Source organism: Prinia subflava, chromosome 22 (genome assembly GCF_021018805.1).
Source record: "Prinia subflava isolate CZ2003 ecotype Zambia chromosome 22, Cam_Psub_1.2, whole genome shotgun sequence".
NCBI lineage: Eukaryota > Metazoa > Chordata > Aves > Passeriformes > Cisticolidae > Prinia > Prinia subflava.
The window spans coordinates 937,902-953,074 of record NC_086268.1 but is presented as its reverse complement, the minus strand read 5'-3'; the positions used below and the strand labels follow the sequence as shown (position 1 = coordinate 953,074).

At 57.0% G+C, this 15,173-nt stretch overlaps 1 protein-coding gene across 4 annotated transcripts in view; it reads right to left on the bottom strand.

The window, feature by feature from the left end:
• The window catches only part of CEP164 (centrosomal protein 164), a 28,480-nt gene that overhangs the window by 3,292 nt on the left and 10,015 nt on the right, over positions 1 to 15,173 (bottom strand). For all 4 annotated transcript variants that reach the window (XM_063418004.1, XM_063418005.1, XM_063418001.1 and 1 more), the window contains 18 exons: positions 14,261 to 14,344; positions 11,204 to 11,289; positions 7,927 to 8,142; positions 6,653 to 6,787; positions 6,259 to 6,475; positions 5,621 to 5,698; positions 5,261 to 5,392; positions 4,834 to 4,956; positions 4,578 to 4,721; positions 4,305 to 4,388; positions 3,892 to 3,960; positions 3,494 to 3,672; positions 2,903 to 3,029; positions 2,437 to 2,504; positions 2,109 to 2,316; positions 1,674 to 1,781; positions 873 to 987; positions 110 to 427 (listed from right to left, as the gene is read on the bottom strand). In XM_063418004.1, coding sequence (XP_063274074.1) covers positions 110 to 427; positions 873 to 987; positions 1,674 to 1,781; positions 2,109 to 2,316; positions 2,437 to 2,504; positions 2,903 to 3,029; positions 3,494 to 3,672; positions 3,892 to 3,960; positions 4,305 to 4,388; positions 4,578 to 4,721; positions 4,834 to 4,956; positions 5,261 to 5,392; positions 5,621 to 5,698; positions 6,259 to 6,475; positions 6,653 to 6,787; positions 7,927 to 8,142; positions 11,204 to 11,289; positions 14,261 to 14,344 — 2,491 coding nt within the window. The remainder of the gene's footprint in view (positions 1 to 109; positions 428 to 872; positions 988 to 1,673; positions 1,782 to 2,108; positions 2,317 to 2,436; positions 2,505 to 2,902; positions 3,030 to 3,493; positions 3,673 to 3,891; positions 3,961 to 4,304; positions 4,389 to 4,577; positions 4,722 to 4,833; positions 4,957 to 5,260; positions 5,393 to 5,620; positions 5,699 to 6,258; positions 6,476 to 6,652; positions 6,788 to 7,926; positions 8,143 to 11,203; positions 11,290 to 14,260; positions 14,345 to 15,173) is intronic.

Genomic DNA, 15,173 nt, shown 5'->3' with positions numbered 1-15,173 from the left:
GTGTTTGCTGTCCCTTCCTACCAGCAGCACCAGTCCCAGCACTGGAAGCACGGGACAAAATCAGGAGTTGCAGGCAGCAAAGCAGGTGGGATCAGGCCAGGAGACTCACCTGGGAAATACCTGTGCCATTTCTCTGCCAGCATGTTGTCCACTGACTGCCCTGAGCTGAGCCCGTTGCTCCGGGCCCACTGGTCCAGGGGGGACACCCTGGGGGGGTTGCTGCCCCCCCGGCCTCCCAAGGAGGGGTATGAGGGGAGAGGGAAGCTCTCGTAGAGTGTGGAGGTGAGGAGGGGAGGCTGCTGGTGGCTCATGGAGTCCAGCAGCCCCAGCACCCCGTTGAGCTCACTGGTGATGCTCTGCACTGAGTCCCTCAGGTGCTGGATCTTGTCCTGCTGGAGGACAGGCCAGAAATCCGTTCTCAAGTCAACTGAAGGAAGAAAGGGGAAGAAAGGGATCACAGGCAAGCCCTAGCAAGAGCAGCCTTTGTGCAAGCAAGCAACCCAACCTTCCTGTCTGCCTGCCCTTCTTCCCCCAGCACAACTCCAGGTACAGGCAACCAAAGGCCAAGAAAAAGCACCAGCAGCAGAGGGGGAATCACAGCAGCCTGGACATGAGGAAGGGGAAGCCCAGACTCCTGCAGAAGAGCAGGATCTGAGGGAAATCAGAGAGATTTTATCATCTACAGAGATTTAAAAGGCAGGTTCACTCACAGATCCCATCCCTCCTATCTGCCACTACAGAAAGGAAACAAGATTTGCAATCAGGTGTGGTACACAGAGCAGTCCAGACCTGCCTTGGACACAGCTGAGAACAGGCAGAGAGGTGAGAGGGAAAGGCAGGCCAGGCTAGAGCCTCACAGGCAGGGCACTCACGTCTAGACTGGCCCAGATTCACACTGCACATGCTGTTTGTGTCCTCAGAGGTGCTCAGATCAAAAGTCACCACCTTCTTGCACACAGAACTCTTCAGTGTATCTTCCTCTGAGAGCTGGTCAGGAGGAGGAAAACAATGCCAGTAAGAGCTGCTGTACCATCTCTGGAACATAAAAGCTACTGGAAATCTGCCTCCAGCTTGTCTACAGAGCTGCACTGCAGTCAGGCACAGGTCAAGTGAAGGCAAACTTGTCTTCAGCCCCTGACAGCCAAGTGTGAATGTCCAGAGACTGCTTTGGCTCTGGAAGTGCAAGAGGCCAAGCCCAGCAGCCACATGAACCAGCCTTTCCAGCAGGAGTCAGCATGGTTTGTGCTGGGAATAACCTCCCAGCTCTGCAGGGCTGGGCTCGCTGTGCCAAGGGCACGAGTTTGACCATCAGAGGTCTGGGTCTCTTGCATCTGCTGCTGCCCTGCCTAAGGCCACGCGGTGCCAGGCAGGGCCAAACATTCCAAGGTTGGCCTTGGTCAGGAGAGCAGGCTCCGTCCCAGCTCACAGGAGGTGACCTGCCCTTGTTTTCTCCAGGCTCAGTGCGTGCAGCTTTTCCAAGCTGCTTTCTGCAGCCACACACTCAGCTGTCTCTGGTGCTCTCGCAGAAAGCAGCTCCAAAATCCAGCTCTGCTGGCAAACACCAGTCTTGGGCAGCCCTGACAGGGGCCACAACCCCCCACAGACCCTGCCTGGGGAGGAGGCCGAGAGCTCTGGGCAGGGGGAGTGCAGCTGGGCAGGGGTGCTGGGGTTACCTCCTCCAGCAGCGAGGACTCCAGCTGGCTGAGCTTCTCCTCCTTCTTCTTCAGCAGCACCTCTCCTTTCTCCATGGCCGACTTCATCTTGTCCAGCTCCTTTGCTGCCTGCACAGACCAAGGGAAATCAAGCAGGGATGACAGGACACAACCCAGGCCAGCAGCTGGGGTGACTTTCATCACCTCGTTCTGCTCAGCACAGGAAGTGCTGCTGCAGTGAAATCACTCCCATGTCCTCGGGAGTGTGGGAAGGGGTGAGAACAGTGAGCAGAGCACACGGCTCAAAGCAGGCTCAGCCCAAGGAAAAGGAGATTTCACTCATAAACCCACCCCCACGAGGGTCACCGAGCCCACATCAACCACCAGGGCAGCTGCAGAGTTGATGCCAGGGCTGTGACACCCCACACCCGAGCACAGGCAGCGCCCAGGGCTCACCTCCTCCAGGTTCCTGTGCATTCCCTGCAGGAGCTGGGAGCTGTTGGGGTCCTGCACGGCGCCCTGGGCCCTGTGCAGGTCCTGGTGCCACTGCAGGCTGGCAGCCCTGAGCGCCGAGCGCCGCTGGCGCAGGGAGCGGCCCTGGCGCCGCAGGAATTCCTTGGCGCTCCGCAGGGACTGCCCCTCGGCTGAGAGGTAGCTCCGGACCCTGGGGGAACAGGCAGGGCTGTCCTGGCTCCCCCACAAACTCGGGGTGCTCAGTGTGCAAAGCTAAAGGCTCGGCCTGGAAGGGCGGAGCAGGAATTTCTCCTGGCACGGGGATTCTCACCGATCAAAGTGCAGCTCGTCCTCCTCGGGGCTCTGAGAGGCCGGGGAAGGCTCTCTGGACTGGGAGTGCTGGGAGAGTGACACATGGCAAAAACTAAACTGGTGTGGGGGAGACAAGCCCAGGGCCCCCTAAAAACCCAGTGAGGAGCAGAAGCTTGGAATGGCACCACCACGGCAGTGCCCAGATCCAAGCACAGCACCAGGGGTGGTCCTGGCAGGATGTGTGATGGTAACAAAGACATTTCTATCCCGACACAAGCCTTGCTTTTGATCTGAGTATCCCACACTCCTCTCCACCCACTAATAATAGACAGACATCTGCAAATACTACTGAACACGGCAGCAAAGAGAAATCCGTCTCTGCATCTCAAATGATTTCACACAGAAGGAACAAATGCTGAGATTTTCAAGGGAGTTTCAGCCTCAGATCTCACAAGGCAAACACCTTCACAGGCTGCTTTACTCACAGCTTGAGGAGTTCCTCTCAGGTCTTCAACACGGAGCTCAGCTTTCTTTCTTGGAGATTCCACACTTTCTCCTGCCTCTAGTTCTTTCAGAGCCTCCTGCTTGCTCCTGATTGCTTCCTCCAGCTCTCTGCCACAGGAAAAAGCAACAGCAGAGGCATTTGATCAGCCTGCAGTGGTGTCCAGAGTGACCTCCAGGGCCCCAGGAGTGCAAGACAACACCAGGCCAGGTCTGTGGTGTCACACCAAGTGTAAGCCCTGGCTGGGCAGGGAAACTGCTCCCCACCCTTCCTCAGCAGCTCAGGCACCTCAGGAAAACCTCTCTGCATTTCAGTGCCCCTCTCACAGCACCTCATTAACCTCCCAAGGCAGGAGTGGAGGAGGGAGACAAACCTAACATGCAGAGGTGAAGGAGCAAATCCAAATTCACACCCTGAGGTGTAAAAGACCTGGAACCAGCCCCCAGCAACTCTGTGCCCTCAATGGGCACCTGAGGGTTCTGAAGGAACACGGCCCAACACAGAGCTCTGAGGTCAGGGGGTTTTGTCAGGGCACAGGGCGGATTTTTGGTGTTGGAGGATCAGTCCCACACACCCGATGCGCTTGTGCAGCCTCTGGCTGCGGCTCTGCAGCAGCTCCACCTGCGCCTCCAGCTCGGCCTTCTGGTCCTGCAGCTCCCCCAGGCTCCTCCGAAGCTGCCGGAGGGACTCCAGGAGGCTGCAGTGCTCCTTCCTCCTCTCCTCCAGGCTCAGCTGGGAGGCAAGAGCAGCTTCCTAGGAGAAAACCAGAAAACCCCTCACAGTCATTTCCCCGAGAGAGAAACCAGGGGCACGCAGGGTCCCAGAGCTACACAACCACACACCAGTGCTGGGAGAACAGGACTGGCTCCTCTCTTTGGGGAGCTCAGAACTATCCCACCTCCCAGCAGTCTCTTTTAGAGCCCCAGTCCCAGAGTGCTGCCTCAGCCCCTCCCCAGGGCCCAGGGTCCGTACGTCTCTTTCGAGCTGCATCCGTCCCTCCTCATCCAGCAGCAGCTGCCTCCTCCTCTGCAGGGACTCCTCCTGTGGCACGGGACAAGGCAGGGCAGTGTCACAGCCAGGACACTGCTGGTGCTGAGCAGCACCTCCGGCCTGAGTCTCAAGACCAAAATACACGAGGAGTGTTGTCAGATCTGCTTTATGACCCCTCTCACGGCCACTCACTGCTCCCAAAGCACCGAGCAAAGCCAGAGCTCAGACCCCACAGCAAACACCGGCACCAGGAATGCTTGGCCCTGCTCTGACTTGTGACAAAGCTTTACCTGTGAGTGGGATGGCAGCAGAAGCCCTGGCTGAGCTTTTCTGATCAGTGAGGAAGCAGGCACAGCCCTGGCACAGCTCAGGGAAGCTCTGCAAGCCCAACTCACCTGGCTGAGCAGCTGCTCTGACCTGGCCTGGATGTTCTTCATGCGGATTTCAAGCTCGTTCTCTGAATCCTGGAGCTTTCTTTCCTGCACAGGGAGCTGAGTTACAGAGAAAGGCACCAGCTCCTCCCTCACCAGGAGAACACAAACCGGGAAGCGTCACCTGCCACTTGTGTCTGCCAGCCTGGGCTGTGCAGGGTGGCAGGGGGACAAGGTGTGGAGCCTCCAGGGCATCCCTCAGGAGTCCCAAGGGCCGGAGGCAGAGCCTGTGCTCACCTTGTCCCTGTGCCTCTGCTGCAGGGCACTCAGCCTCCCCTCCAGCTCTGCCTGCAGCCCCTTCACGTCAGCGTCGTGGCGCTGCCGCAGGCGCGCGGCCTCGCTCCGCAGCCCCTCCAGCAGCTCTGCCCTCTGCCTCCGCTCCTGCCCGGCCAGGGGGACAGGGGAACACCCTGTGAGGCACGGGGCTCTCCAAAATGCAGCACGGACACACTCCAGTGCTCACCGGAGAGCCAGCCCAGCACAGCTGCAGTACCTCCTCCTGGTACTCCTCCTGGATCCGCGCCAGCGCCTCCCGGTGCTCCTCCCTCATCCTCTCCATCCTCCTCTCGTGCTCCTTCTCCACTTCCCGGCGTTTGTCGCTCATCAGCTCGCTCAGCTGCAGGGAGAGAGGTTTCCCTGCATGGCAGCACTGCACCGGAGGGGCCTCCCAAAAATCAGCCTCCCAAAAATCAGCCTCCCAAAAATCAGCCTCCCAAAAATCAGCCTCCCGCCGGAGCCCAGGGCCAGAGTGGGGTCAGGGGTTGTGTCCTGGGGAGCACAAAGCCTTCCCCGGTGAGGTGAGGTGCTGGGGATGTCCTGAGCCCTAAGCCACCACTGTCACCGGGCAGGGGGGCTCCCAGAGCTCACCCCACACCCAAGGAGAGAGCGTGAGGAACCCTCAGCACAAAAGCAGCACTCACCTCCCGCTCGTATTCCCTCACTTTAAGGGCTTTTTGCTGCACTGTCTGATCTGCTCTCTGCAGCTCCTCACGCAGCTGGGCCTCCTGGCTGCTCTGTGCCTCTGCCAGCTGGGCCTGCAGGCTGGAAATGACCTGCCAGGAAAGCCACCCACAGGGACCCGTCAGCCTTTTCCACAGGATCCACTCCGTGCCCTCACAGAGCAGGGCACAGCCTCACCACCCCTGCCTGGAGCACGGCCAGACACCACAACCACAGCCAGGGAGGGGAGCAGGAATGAATGCCACCCTCCCTGGCCACCTTTGGTGACAGCGTGAGTTAAAAAAACCCAACAATTTACATTCTAAGGACACCCTCCTCACCTCATGGTGCTTCTCTTCTGCTGCAGACTTCAGCTGCTGGAGTTCCCTGGCAAACTGTTCTTCCAGCGCCTCTGCTGCCTACAGAAACAGAGCAAAACAGTCTGCTGGGAAACCTCTGCGTGTGGGGACAAGGTGCATTTGCAATTAAATTCTATCCAAAAGCATCAGCAGGCACAGCAGTAACCCCTGTTCCAAACAGGATCACTAAAGGTGCCTTTATTCTCTGTGCTTTCCCTCCCAGGGGATCTCCATGAATCCCTGTCATGCTGTGACTGGAACCTGCCCCACTGAGGGGCTCCCCAGGTCCCTGCAGGACTGAAGCAGCAGCCAGAGAGGTGTTGGGAGCTGATAAAGTGGCTCAGTTTAGTTCTGATCTGATAACAGGGCTCCGTTTAGCCCGTGAGACACACGGTGATCCTTATCTTGTCTTCAGATGCAGAGTGGCCATTGAAATAATTGGTGGCGAATCCCCACTGCAGTAACGGCTGGGGGAGTTCTCTGCCCACCTCCTGTGCCCCCACCAGCCCAGCTGGCATCTCCCCCTGGTGCTCTGAGCTGTCACTAAAGCACTGCAGGTGTTAATCCCCACCCTCTGCACTGCCAGGCCAGCCCGTGAGCAGGAATGGATCAGATCTCACCTTCCTCTTCTCCCTGTGCAGCCTCTCCCTGAGCTCGCTCAGGAACTGCTCCTTCTCTCGCTCCAGCTCGCTCATCTCCTTCTGCCGGGCTTCCTCCACTGCCACCTTCATCTCCTCCAAGGCCAGCTGCTGCTTCCTCTGCAGGCTCTCCCTCTCCACCTGCTGCTGGGATTCCCACTCCTCCCTGAGCCTCTGCAGCGTGGCCTCCTGCTCTGCCCTGGCAGGTTTAAATGAGAGCACAGAGATCGGGATCCAGCACTGCACAGCCGGGCTCGGAGCTGCTGCACGGCAGGGAGGCTCAGGAGCTCCCTCTGAGCAGTGCTGGGTTTGTGCCCGGCCCTTCCCTCCCAAACCAGCACTTCACATCCCCAGGGCTGGCAGCAGCACCTCTCACCTCATCCTCTCCTCCTCTGCCTCCACCTCCGAGGCGATTTGGGCTCGCAGCTTCTCCAGTCTCTTGGCTTTTTCCTCTCTGACAAGCAACTCTGTCTCTTCCTGCTCGGATTTCGCCAAATCTTCTTCTGGAGTGCTGAGACAGAAAATAAAAAGGAAGCAAACAGGTTCAGGAGGCTTCAATATCTCCCAGTCACCTCTCCAAGGGCTTCAGCTCAGCTGGGGCTCTCATGGCTGTGGTGACACATTCATTTCCCCTCCACACCTGCAGGACCTGCTGCTGGCACGGGAGATGCAGCCCCAGCATCAAACCTGAGCAGTGTGGGTTTAAAACTTGCTGTATCATCAGAGTTTACACTTCTTTGGGGTTTGTTTTAGGTTGTTTTTTTTTTTTTTGCACAAAAGTGAAATCAACTCTCATTAAATGGATGCAGGTTCCCAGGCAAGGTACCTGGATGCATTAACACATCTGCAAGCTCCATATTTCCATATTATACCTTTTGTTACTTTTTTTTTTCCCTTCAGGTGCCATTTCTGCATCTTCCTTCACACCCAGACTGCATCCCCACCATGTTTCATGTCAAGATGCTGTTTGTGGCTGCTCAGAACACAAGCATCAAGTCCAGCAAGACAACACAGAAGCCTCAAGAGAAGAATTCCCGCAGGGAAAGGACCCAGCTGCCAGTGCTGCTCCACCCCTGCACTGCTCTCAGATCCTGCTTTCCCACAGCCATCCCTGCCCTACTGCTAGAAGCCTTGTCTGGAAGTCCCTCTGTAAAACATCCCCATCAGAACTGCAGACAGCTCCTCTGGGGTAACCTCATCTCCTCTAATGCTCCCATTTCCAGTCCTGTTCCCGCCATTTAGCCCAGGATTTGAAGCTCTGCCAGGTGGGAGAGCTCCAAGCACTGAGCTGGGAGCTCCTCCCGGGTTACCCACAGCTGCCAGCTCTGTGTGTGTGTGTGGGGTCACAGCTCACCCTGCAGGATGCTCTCCTGCCACTCCTGCAGGGTGGGAGAGCCTTTCCTGGGCTGCCAGTGGGGCAGTGTCCACCCCAGGGCTTGCAGATCCTCATGCACAGAACTCTCTGTGCCACAGACCGTCCTTCCTCCTCCTCCTCCTCCTCCTGAGAGCCCTGATGTTGCTCCTTTCCCCAGCTCTGCAAAGCAGCACCACTCCCCAGCTGGTGGCTGCAGCAGCACGGCTCTGTGGCCAGCAGCAATGAAATCCCACCTTGGAAAGGCTTGGAGGAGATGGAGTAAAAAAGGAAAGTACCTGAGGGGTTTTTCTTTTTGCTGATGAAGCTTTTCAGCTTCCTCCTCCTCCTCCCTCTGCCTCATCTCCTCCTGGAATTGCTGAATTTTCTCCTCCTTTGCTTGAAATAAATGTATTTCCTCTTGCTCCGGCTCTGTCTCCACCTCCTTGACTATTTCCTCCAGGGATTCATCATTAGGATGGTTCAAGGACTGCTCGATTTCCTCCTCAGGTTGCCTACCAAGGAGAAAAAGCTCCTTTGGCAAAAGGGTGACAGAAAACAGAGTAACATAAAAGGAACAGGAACCTCCTCCACAAAGCATCAACTCCAAACCAAAAACCTCAGAGCCACCTACTCCAAAAGCTCCACTGCTGACCTCGGGTGGATCCTGAGGATCACTGGTGGATCCTCTTGGTGACTCCCAGGGAATCTCCAGTTGATAAATTGAGCCCAGCTCCAGCTGCATTCCAGGCCTAAATAACTCTGATTTTGGGCCACCAGAGCTCACCTTGTGAGGTCAATAAAATCTCTCTTGATGAAGAGCCCTGGCCAGGCTGCCAGGCACAGGAGCAGATGCCATCAGTACCTGCTCCCAGCCCAGGGATTGGTGCTTCTCACAGACCAGGTATTTTTCTGCAATTGCAGCCTAAAGTGTGCTGGGAATTTGCCAGCTCCAGGCAACAGAAAGCCCTCAGCACTCCAAAAATTCAAACCTAATCTGGTTCTAATTAAGCTTTTTTTTTCAGACAGACAGCAGCAAAATTATAAGTCTGAGAGAAGCTAAAGGGGAAGGAGGGGAAAATTGAGATTAGTCTAGGAAGAAACATTTTTGTTCTTTGCTAGTGAAGGCTGGAGCAGGAAGGTCTCACCATGCTGTGAGACTGGCAGTGCAAGGCAGAGGGACTTCTGCCAGGAATCAGGGAAATAACAGCCCCAGTTATTCAGCCTCCAGTCAGGAGAGAAAAGGTCATTTCTGCAGCCATTAGCGAAAAGAGCAAGACAGAGGAAAGTGGTGGGGCTCTGGAACAATCCCCCTTCACTGGTGCCCCCCCACAACACCACCTGCAGCAGGTAAATTGATAAATTCCTTTATCAAGCTGCTCTGCAGAGCAATTCAGCCACTTCCACCTGGTTACAGTTGCTCCTTTTGCCCCAGTTTTTGCTCAAAAGGAGACCCGGGCAGCACACACACATTTACACAGCACACAGCTCCTAGCAGAGCAGAGATTCCCTCCCCATCACCCTGTCCCCAGGGACAGGCTGCCTCGTTTTTCCAGCTGCATCTGCTGATGTGCCGTTTGACACGGAGTGCCAAGTCAGCACACTCCCAGCCACCGAGCTCCTGTGTGTCAGGAGTGCAGGCAGGGATGCACAAACACCACCCTGGGGCAGCGGCCTGGGCAGGAGCTGGGCTCTGCCCTCCTCATTTCAGTGCCACCAGCGTGCCCAGTGCCTGCAGGACGGGGTGAGTTGATGGGGTCTGGCTTTTCCCCCAGCTCAGCATCAGCTCTGTGTGGAATGTTGTTGGGGAGGGTGAACACTCACGGGGGAGGATCCCAAAGGCAAAGCAAACAGCTCTGCCTCACCCCACGGAGCCCTGAGGCACAGAGCCCGAGGGCTGGGCTGCTGCTCTGGCCCTGCCAGCACAGGCTGCTGGCTTGGCAGGGAGCAGCTGCTGCCGTGGCACACGCCAGCCCGGCCACCACGGGGGACAAAAGCTGCCACAGCCACAGCAGCAGGGACTGACACGAAGCCCTTACACGTTCTGTGGGGCAGGAAGCTCCTCGGGATCCACCAGGCTACGCAGGGCTCCCTCCTCGGGCTCGGCAGCCTCCGCCCCACGGGGGTTTCCTACCCCGAAACGCTCCACTGGTGTCTCACAAGCACTGAGGTCCCCCTCACTTGGCAGCACAAAAGAGGGGACAGGAGATCAGATGAGCTCAGGTCAGAGTCAAGTGGCTGCTGCAAGTGGACGAGGATGTGCAGGTGACACAGGTGGGCACCAAGCCATGCCTGCCAACAGGACCTGCCTGCCAACACGGGGCTGCCAGAGCCTCAGGGAAGCTCCACGCCATCCCCAGCGCCTCATGATGGGCTAACAGGCAGCTGAGGACATCATGGATCTCAGCCTCAGAGCGCTGGATCCCTTCCCTGGGTTATCCCACTCTTTCCAGGCCCTTGGAGAACGTCCCCAAGGTGTGTCAGCCCTGTCAGCCATACTCACACTGCTGTCCAAATTACAGATGGAAGTGTTGGCAGGCATGCTTGTATCTACAGTCCTACTTCATCTCAGAAGCACAGAGAGGAGAGACAAGGCAAGCACGAGAAGCTTCAGAGGCAGAGAGAAAGAGAGCAGGCTCAGCTGGGAAGCAGGAACCAGTGATAAGGAGACAGTTCCTGCGGGCAGAACACGTTTTTGGAGACCCTCACACAAACAGCTCCTCCAAGAACAAGGCTGCAAATCCCACAGAGCCGCTCATTAAGATGGACTGCAGCTTCTGCTCATGAATTTTCCTGGCAGCAGCTCCTTGGTTCCCAGTGTCCTGGAGAATGTGTAACTCTGCGTGGAGAGCTCTGACACAACTCATCTGTGAATGCCAGGCTGGGGCTGTCCAAGGAGCTCGGGAGAGCACAGCTCAGTGCTCAGAACAGCATTCCACTGGTTTGTTCCAAACAAATCCCCACAAAGAGGCAGAAAAGAGCTGCCCTAGACAGCCCAGTCCTGTGGTGACTGGGTCTGGAGGCCAGCATTCCTCCTGGGATAACAGCTGGTAAACTGTCCTGGATAAAAACAGCTCAATGCCCACAGCCAGTCAAGGCCACCTCTGTAGAGGGAAGAGAACTGTTCCCATCACAGAACTGGGCTCTGCTGGCACCAGGAACAGGCACCTGAGAGCCTTTAGCCCACAGGGAGCCCACAGGGAGCTGGCAGCCCAGCAGGACCAGTAAGGCTGTCATGGGGCAATGGCCAGTGGCCACATCTGCCCTGTGTGACAGCCCAGGGCCCCGCACACAGCTCAGACATCCTGGCAGGAGCAGTGGGAGCTGTGAGGGAGGCAGAGGCTGGGGCAGCCCCAGAGGATGGGCAGGCATTTGCACTGCCTGCCCAGCCAGAGGCTGAAGCCTGCTGAGACAGGGCTGAGGAGGCAGCAGGGGAAGCACGAGGTTCAGTGGGGCTGGGGGTGCTGCACAGGGCACAGCTGGACAGGCTGCAGTGAGCACAGCAGGGAGGGCACGGCAGGAACAGCAGCAGCTGGAGCTGCCCACGACTCCCCTGTGCCTCTGTTTGTACCGTACCTCTCAGCAGCTTCTGCTCTTTTCCTCTGCTCTTCCTCTACACTGGATTTGCCTTGGTCTTTTCCCTCCTCTTCCAGCTCCTGGGCCTGCAGGTAAAAGCAAACAGGGTGGAGTCTGTGGCTCCTTCACCATCAAAGACCTCAGAGGAGTTCTGCTGGAGGTCCATGGAATCAGCTGGGCCCCATGGCACCCACAGGCTGTTCCAGAACGTTGGGTGTGCCAGGCTCCTCTCCTGAGGCATCCAAGGGTCTCCAGCCATCCCAGGAATCCTTCCAGAAGCACAGGGGGAGGCCTGGGAGCTCACCTTCCTCAGGACAAAAGGTGAACACCCTGCCAGCACTACAAACTCGGGACACAGGTTTGGCTTTTCTTTCCTGAAGGTCATTTTACAATCCCAAGTCACACTGAACCCCCCAGAAAGCACAGGAGAGAAATCTCCTGAAGAGAAATGTCACACACACAAAGTGCTGTGGCAATGAAGCAAAGGAGGCATTGTCTGGCACCAAAAACCACATCAGGACTCAGCCCTGCCTCCCAGCCAGGCTCTGGGCAGGGTGTCATGGGCTGCACAGTCACCACTCCAGGATACAGCAGCAATCCAGGCCCCTCGGCAGCACACCGAGTTTGCTCATTTATGGCATAGTAAATACTTGAAATATGAATAGAGAATATTTGAATGTGAAGGAATCAGCTGCTCCTTTCCCCTCCAGCCAGCTCCCAGATCCCTCTGTCCCTGCAGCAGGGACACCTGAGCAGGGAAGGGCTGCCCTCCTCACCTGCCAGCCCCACAGGAAGCAGGGAGGGCTCATCCAGAAATTCCTGGAGACCCCAAGGCAGGTGAGTTCAGCCCCTGCCCTGCGGGGCTGTGAGTGCAGCAGGGCCAAAACAAGGCGGAATTAAACCCTTGGTGATTTATGCAAATGTTCAGTGGAGCAAACGGCAGAAGGATTCCCTGCAAGTGCTGTCACCTTCCATCACATCAGCCCGGGCAGGGCCCAGCCCCGGCCCCTCCTGCCCCTGTGACTGGTGACTCCCAAATGTGTCCCTGCTGCAAACGGGCCCTGTCAGCCCTGCCTGGGAACAGCAGGGAGCCAGACAAAAGGGCAAGGAGAGCCCCTTGGAAAGAGGGGAGCTGCTCACAGGGTAACTCCTCTGAGCCCTGCACGGGGCTCCTGATGCCCCTCTGCCCATCAGGACAGTCCCTCCAGAGGAATCATGGCCTGCAGGAGCCTCTGGACACGTCTGGAAGGTGAAGACAGCCCCTATCTGCAGGGAATGGGGGCAGATTTTCAGCCTTGTCTGTGAATTATCAGAGCTTGCCCCTCCTGCTGCCCCAGGATCCCCAGAACCCCAAGCAGCTCTGTTTTCCACCCTGCTGCATCCCCGCAGGACATTTCACATGCTCAAGACACAGAACCAGCTGTGTGAACACAGGGATGACAGATAATGGGCCACCTCCTCCCCCTGCACAGCCCAGACCCCACGGGACCATCTCACATCAGCTCAGATCACGCTGCAAGGTGCCAGCTCTGAGCACTTGGGACAGGTTTGCCTTTTTCCCGAGGGTTCTCAGGGAATGGTCACAACCCCGAGGCTGCCAGAGCTCCAGGAGCTTTTGGACAGCGCTCTCAGGCACAGGGTGGGATTTGGGGGTGTCTGTGCAGGGCCAGGAGCTGGACTTGGATGATGTTTGTGGGTTCCTTCCAACTTGGGACATTCTATGATTCCACAGTTCTGCATCTTGCACTTCCAGTCCCCGGGAAGGGAAGAGGGGAAGGAGCAGCCTCCCCTCTCCCAGGTCCAGCAGGACACATCCCACAGAGCCTCTGCAAACACCAAAACACACCAACAAAACCCCCCCAAATCCATCCTCACTGAGCTGCCAGAGGTGCCTTTTATCTTTATTTTTTCTTTTGTAACAACAGAATATTTTGCCAATATACTCAAAGCAAGGCAAGCTCCTGGCATGGCACATTCCTGCAACCCTGAGCCATTCCAGCCTCTGTGCACAGACACAAAAGAGCAGCTGCAGTTCTGCAGGGAGCACCATTTCACACCCCCTCTCCCCAAGCAGGGCTGTAATAAACCCAAACGTGGCTGCTCCAGGCAGCATTTGCATGCACAGTGCCTGCGCTGCGGGCAGGGAGGGGGGCAGCACAGCAGGCATATGTTTTGTTTTCCCTTCACATCTGATTATGCTCATTATTAGGCACGAGAGGACAGGTGTATTCTCCAGACACAACCCTGCAAACAGGATTGCTCCTCTCTGCTGGACAGGTGGGGAGTTTGCCACTCGGGGTGTCTCCTCCGCTCACAATCAGGGCAAGGCTGAGCAACCCCAGCTGGATCCTGGAGCCTGCCCCCAACCAACGCTGAGATGGAGCAGGAGGGCTCCAGAGGAACGTGGGGCTGAGCAAGCCAACCCAGAGCCATGCTGAGAAGACAAGGGTAAAGCAGAGATGCACAGCAATCTTCAGGCAGAGCTGCCTGGCCACTGCTGCATCCCAGGCTGACACAGGCGTGTGCACACATACACTCCATGTGCCACAGACTCACTGAAAGGAGCCCCTTTTCCCCCTACATTAAAGCAGGCAAGACAACCAAATGCTTAAAAATAAGCTTCCCTCTACCAAAATCTGTCAGAGGGAGTTAACCTCCTTTTCTTCCCATTGATTCTATCGTGTTCTGCCACACAAATCCTTCCCATCTGCTTAAGAGAAAGAAAAGGACAAATATACTCACAAAAGAAGAAAGGAAAATAGGCTCTACTTCCTCCATTCCCCAGGAAAGCCATTTATTGGCTCTCCTATTGGGGCAGGGAGAGCACCCAGGGGAGCCTGCCTGTGTGCACCCCTGCAGCCACCTCTGCTCAGGGTTTCTGTTCTTTGTTCCTCTCTGCAGAAACAACAATGCACTGGTGCTCACTGGTGCTGCTGCTGCGACCCCTGGCACTCCCCACATCCCCCCCGTCCACCTCTGCAAAGCCTTCGCTGCCAGCATCACCCCCCAGGATCCCACCCATGCACAGGGCACCCCTGAGCCCTCACCAGCACTGACCTTGCACTTGGGGCTGTCCAAATCAGGAGATTCAGTCCCCACATCCAGAACCTCCTCAGAGAGCTGCCCCTTGATGTCCAAGCCCTGAAAAAGAAATCACAAAGGATCAGTCTCTGATGAGCAACCAGAGATCCTGAGACCAATATCCCAGCACAGCTCGGAACCCCCACTCCCCACCCCGCTGGCAGCAGCTCAGCAGCATTTCCCTTCTCTGGGTCCCTCCCTGTGGCACCCAGGGACACCAGTGCCACACAGGGAGGGCACTGTCACCCTCCCATGCCACTGACCTCAGCAGGTCAGGGTGGCACAAGGAATATCCAAAGGGGATACATCTTCCCCAGCCTCTACGGCTCCCCTTTGTGATGCCACCGCACATTTCCAGGGATTTCTTTCCTCACAGCCCCCACGGGTCCTTCACCCTTGGAGACAATCCCCCGTCCTGGCAGCCCGGGGGCCCTGCACACACTGCCCACACACGGCAGAGCCCCTTGCCAGCAGCACAGGCTCCTAGCAAGGCAGTAAATGATGATATTCTCAGCCATTTGCTGGCCACGCTGCCTCTGCTCCCACTGGCAGATGGCAATGGCAGCTTCCTGTGGAGATGGAGAGATGCTGATGGGCATCTCCCCCAGCCCAGGGCCGCCCTCCCCTGCTCCCCCCTGTGCAGAGGGGGCTCCAGCCACACACGCCCCCCTCAGCAAAAGCTGCTGAGCCCCTAAAGCACAATTCTTACATTGCTTATTATTTTGCTTTTTTGCAATTATCCAAAGACACTCTCAGCTCTAGGTGACCTACTTTTCCAGGGATGTTCACCTCACCCACGGCCCCACTCTGCGAGGTGCAGGGTGGCACTGCTGGCCTGTGCCCACACAGCTGAGGGCACTGCACCATCCCAGGGGAACCTGAAGCTCAC